At 43.1% G+C, this 5,804-nt stretch overlaps 1 protein-coding gene across 1 annotated transcript in view; it reads right to left on the bottom strand.

Annotated features, from left to right (window-relative positions):
• The window catches only part of onecut1 (one cut homeobox 1), a 14,196-nt gene extending 10,381 nt beyond the window's left edge, over window positions 1–3,815 (bottom strand). Inside the window, exon 1 of the mRNA XM_060923063.1 lies at window positions 2,714–3,815. Coding sequence (XP_060779046.1) covers window positions 2,714–3,815 — 1,102 coding nt within the window. The remainder of the gene's footprint in view (window positions 1–2,713) is intronic.
• Between the last annotated feature and the right edge of the window lie 1,989 nt (window positions 3,816–5,804).

The raw sequence follows: 5,804 nt of genomic DNA, 5'->3' as shown, positions 1-5,804 counted from the left end.
AATCAAAATGTGATCAATTGAATTAAATCACCAGCTTTGCACTTCCTGTAAGATGCACAGCACTGTTTAAATAATAATAATAATAATAATAATAATAATAATCTAATTAGATTTTTTGTCTATCATAGTTTTATTACATTTTTAGATCAATTTCTACATTATTGTACATTCTTAGTTGTTAATCAGTAAATATTGTTTTATAGTCAATTCTGTAATGTGCAGGTGATCATATATTCATGCAAATTTAAATTATTAATTATTAATTAATGATAAAATAATCAGCTGTAAATAAGTGTTCTAAATGAAGACATTAATAAATTATCAAAAGGACATAAACAGATGTTTGAAGTGGAAAGAACATTTCCATTTATTTTATGTCAGAGAGATCAGTTATAAATTCTCTCTTATTGTCGAAACCATGGATATGATACGAGCAAACAAACAAACAAACAAACAAACAAACAAACAAGCAAACAAGCAAACAGTGCTAAATAAATGCCTTTTCCTTGCTGTAGTCTACTAACAATAAAACTCCACTGTATCACTCAAAACAGCACAAAGACGGGAAATTAATTTTCTGAAAACTTAAACATAAAATAATATAAATATTTTTAAAAAATACAAATAAAATACATTCTATAGGCTCCTAACTTCCCTCAGTCCACATAAATAAAATGTGAGCATTAAATAAACCCCCGAAATAAACTAAAAAACATCAGTCAATGGAATAAAACATCGCGGATGGGTTTGTTTTTGTTGAGACAGTTAAGGCTGAGCGTGCGCATGCTTTATTGATTAATGCAAATAAATTTGCATGAAGGTCATCGACATACATAATAACTACACACACACACACACACACACACACACACACTGGTCCTTTGCTCAGTCCTGATCCTTTTCCGGTGTGTTTTAGATTTGCATTAATCACGTGTCATGGCAGAAACAGTTGAAATGTCCTGCAGTGTGTTTGTGCTCACTCACTGTGTCAGTGTTCCGGTCCAATCAGGAGTTCAGGAGTGAAACAGTCAGTAGATTAACGGACAGAAATCATCTCATCTGCCTTCTCAGGGAAAGGGCACTAAACTGTCTTCCTTTATACTCTGTACCTTTAATATTTCTATTTCACTCAGAAATGTGGAGCTTTAACATGATTTACAACTCCTTCATGAATAAATATAGATATAAATAAATAAATAAATAAATAAATAAATAAATAAACTACATGCATCTTTCTAAGTAAATAAAAACACTAGTGGTGTAAAACGTGTGTATGATGTCACCACCCCAGCACCAAGGAATGGTACCCTTAGTACCATTAGCCTCAGTTTAGTACCTTCCCCCTCAAAAAAGAATGTACCCTGCTAAAATAACTACCCAAGACAGATTTACAGTGATTTACAGTGAAGTCCATCATAAAGTTAAAAACTAAAAGTGAATTAAAAATCATTTTGGTTGGTTTTATGGACTCTGAGAATCCCCAAAGGTTCCAGCAAGAACACTGCTCTTAAAACATGAACGGTTCTCCAAAAACCCCTAACCGGGTCCTGAAGAACCAACAGTTAAATAAATAAATAATCCACAATGGATGTCTTTTTAAACACCAGTTTGTTTCAGTGCCACAAAATGAATAAATAAATAAATAAATAAACCCAGAAAATTTCTTTGCCATATTGGAGGTTAGACGGTAACCATTGTTCAACCCTAACTCGTTCCTCAAGAAACAACAGCTAAATAAATAAATAAATAAATAAATACCCAATGGATATTTTAAAAACATCAGTTTGTATTCGTGCCACCAAAAAAAAAAAAAATTCTTTGCCATGTTGAAGGTTAGCGGGTAACCACTGTTCAATCCTAACTGGTTCCTCAAGAACCAACAGAATAAATAAATAAATAAATAAATAAATAATCCCCAATGGATGTTTAAAAAAAAACAACAAAAAACAAAAATAAATAAAAAAACACCAGCTTGTTTTAGTGCCACAAAAACAGAAGAACTCTTTGCCATGTTGGAGGTTATTGGGTTTTGTGATGGAGGAAGAATAAAAATGAGGAACGCTCCTTCTCTAAAACACACCCTGTTCTGTATAACAGAGCTTCTTCTCCTCCTCCTCCTCCTCCTCCTCCTCCTCCTCTCCTTCTTTCATTTTAAAAGTCTATAATACATTTTCTCCAAAACATTTCCCTTCATTCTGTTCTGCTTTTTCCTTCTTGGGCAGCGACCTTGAATGTTGTAAAGGCGATATGTAAATTGAAATAATGCTGGGATAGATAGACTGTATGCTGAATGCTGGGATAGATAGACCCTGTAGAACAGGATAAAGCGGCTAGAGATAATGAGATAATAATAATAATAATAATAATAATAATAATAATAATAATAATTATTATTATTATTATTATTATTATTATTATTATTAAGACATTCACGCCTGCTCTTTCTACACGTTTCTCCACTTGCAGCTAGTCATAAATAAACATTAGGAGAATTAATGATCAAGACTAAATCAATATAATCAATACTTGAATATTTATTTGGTTCAGAACCAATCGGACGGGTTTATAAGCTCTGAGATGGCAGGCAGGTGAATGTGGAGGTTTTTTTTTATTGAACTTCATGATCATTTTAGGGCGCCTAGGGTTTAATAATAATAATAATAATAATAATAATAATAATAATAATAATAATAATAACAGAGCCCAGACTGACCTGCGAGGCGCAGCGCGGACATCCTCTGGAACTCGGGCTCCTGGAGCCACTTCCACATGCGGCGGAAGGTCTCCCGGCCGGACTTGAGCTTGCTCCAGGGTTTGGGGTTCCGCAGCAGGTCGGAGAGCGTTCCCTGCGAGCGGCACAGCACGCGCTGGGCGAAGATGGCCTGCGGGATGCTGTAGCGCTTCAGCTCCGTGGTGATCCTCTGCGCCACCTCCTTGGTGTTCACCTCTTCCACGGGCGCCGCGTGCTCCCGGTCGCCTGCGCGCGCTCCAAGAGCTCCCTGCGCGTGGTGGTGGTTGTGGTGCGCTTGCGCGCTCAGGTGCGCGTGCGGGTGATGGGGATGATGGTGGTGGTGCTGGTGGTGGTGGTGATGGTGATGGATGCCGTTGATTTGCACCATCATGCCGGTGGCCGGGGAGGAGGACGAGGACGAGGTGGACGAGGTGACGCTGCTCGCGTGCATGGCAGGGTGATGCGAGTCGAATCCGGCGGGCGCGAGCATCTTGTCATGGGCGTAAGGCGGCGGCGGCGGCGGCGGAGGAGGCGGCGGAGGTGGGGGCAGTGCGTGCTGGGAGCCGTGGATGGCGCCCATGCTCGCCACGTCCTTGTGGTAAGGCGCGTAGAGGTTGTTGACGGAGGCCAGCGCGCGCTCGTCCCGCATGAGCGTGAAGCTCCCGCTGACGTTGCCCGCGATCCTTTGGTGAGGATGAGCGTGAGGATGAGGATGATGAGGAAACTTGTCGGACACGGTGGAGATGGGCGGTAAAGGCTGCAGCGGCGTGAGCGTGGTGTACGTGCCGCTCATGCCCATACCGGCGGTCGCCTCGCACGCCATGGCGCCGCTCATCGCCGCGTGCAGGTGGCCCGCAAGGCCCGCGTGCTCCGGGGGGCGGTGCTGATGAGGATGCGGATGAGCGTGCGGATGGTGAGGATGAGGATGGTGCGGATGGGCAGGATGAGGATAGTCGCCGCTCTCTAGGATCGACGCCATGCCCGCCGCGGAGCGCGCGTGAGCAGCCGCCGCCGCCGCCGTTGCCGGCTCATGGCTCGCGCCGTGCAGATCGCCCAGGCTCTCCATCGACAGCTGCGCGTTCATCGTACGCGAGAGCTCGTGGACAAATCATCTATCTTCTCGCCAAAGAGTCAGAAGTTCCTCACGTGCGTAAAAGTTTCTCCACCTTCGCCTCCTTATCCCTCTTTCTATTATTATTATTATTATTATTATTATTATTATTATTATTATTATTATTATTTCAAACAATAAAGTCTTCTTTTTTATAATAGTGATTTTTAGTTTATTTTCCGATCGCTTTGGTTTGGCTTTTTAAATAAGAAAAAAAGAAATAAAAAAGAAAAGAGATATCCTCCAGCATCCAGCATGATTAAAAAAAAAAAAAAAAAAAGATAAAAAAAAATGATCCAATCGCTTTGGTTTGCAAAAACACAGAGATGTAAATCAGAGGAACGGCTGAGATGTCAGTGTGTGATGTGAAGGCCCCGGTGTGTGTAGCAGCGCGCGCTGGACCGGCCCGGTGTGGCGGTGCGGGTGTCGGGGCGCTCCGTGCGCGCCGCCATGCTGCTGCTGCTGCTGCTGCTCTTCCCGCGGCTCCTCTCGTCTTTCTTTTCTCCGACGCTCCTGACTGACTGATTGCTGCTTTCTGTCTCTGGTGCGCATGCGCATTCGCCATCCCGCGCGGCCCCGCCCATCCCGCTTTAGCCTTTTGTGACGTCGCCATTTAGGAGGCAAAGTGCAGCTCGCGCTGTTTTTCAAAGAAACATCTGCCAGAGGTGTGTATGGTATTTTTTTTTGCATGTATATCAGTGGAATAAAATAGAATATCAATGGAAGTGCCTTTAAATAAAACTGGTGTTTTTGCACCTGTCTTTGTTATTTTTAAAGGCTCGTTCTGCACTTATCTTTTGTTCATCCAATTGAACGCTGTCTACTGTCCAGGGGGCGTGTCTTGCTCTACAGTAAACATAGTTCCTAGGTGTGTTTTTGTCTCAGCGTCTTAGTTTCCACACACTGTTCCTGTTTCCATCCGTCGTTTGATGGAGAACAAATGTTCACTTGGAAACGGGTGGAGTTTGTTCAGTGCCGGAATGTGGCTCCTTCAGACTGATAGAGAATTCTGTACTTATACACAGACTCGATCAGTAAGAATCAGGAACAAAATGTTATCTATCACTCAGATGTCTCTTGGTGACATCATTGGTAGCGTTATTGACACTTGACCTTGACTCAATAAACCCAAAAACACATAGCTAGAATATCAGCGTTGTTCAAGTAGACAGGCGTGGGTGAAGGAGATGTGGGTGAAGAAGGTGTGGGTTAAGAAGGCATGGGTGAAGGTGTGGGTGAAGAAAGCATGGGTGAAGAAGGTGTGGGTGAAGGTGTGGGTGAAGAATGTGTGAGTGAAGAAGGCATGAGTGAAGAAGGCGTGGGTGAATATGTGGGTGAAGAAGACATGGGTGAAGAAGGTGTGGGTGAAGAAGGCATGGGTGAAGGAGATGTGTTTGAAGGCGTGGGTGAAGAAGATGTGTGTGAAGAAGGTGTGGATGAAGGCATGGGTGAAGAAGGTATACATGAAGAAGACATGAGTGAAGAAGGTGTGGGTGAAGATGTGGGTGAAGAAGGTGTGGGTGAGGAGTGGAAGAACTCAAGTGTCCTGCACAGAGCCCTGACTGAACTCAATCCCACTGAACACCTTTTGGGATGAACTGGAACTGGAGCCTCCTCAACCTCATCATCCCAACATCAGAGCCTGACCTCGCTAATGCTCTTGTAGCTGAACTGAATGAACACAAATCCTCATAGTCAGCCACACCCCCAAATCTACTGGACAGGCTTCCCAGAAGAGAAGAGAAGAGAAGAGAAGAGAAGAGAAGAGAAGAGAAGAGAAGAGAAGAGAAGAGAAGAGAAGAGAAGAGAAGAGAAGAGAAGAGAAGAGAAGAGAAGAGAAGAGAAGAGTGGAGCTTATTATAAGAATAAATATGGGTTCAACAAGGACATTGTATCGGCCTTCCAAGTTACTCCAGCTTCAATCTTTCCAACTAGGCCGTGGGTGGCATGAGCAGTGGTCAT

The sequence above is a fragment of the Neoarius graeffei genome, chromosome 6, assembly GCF_027579695.1.
Source record: "Neoarius graeffei isolate fNeoGra1 chromosome 6, fNeoGra1.pri, whole genome shotgun sequence".
Classification (NCBI taxonomy): domain Eukaryota; kingdom Metazoa; phylum Chordata; class Actinopteri; order Siluriformes; family Ariidae; genus Neoarius; species Neoarius graeffei.
This window is presented reverse-complemented; position numbering and strand designations above follow the sequence as displayed.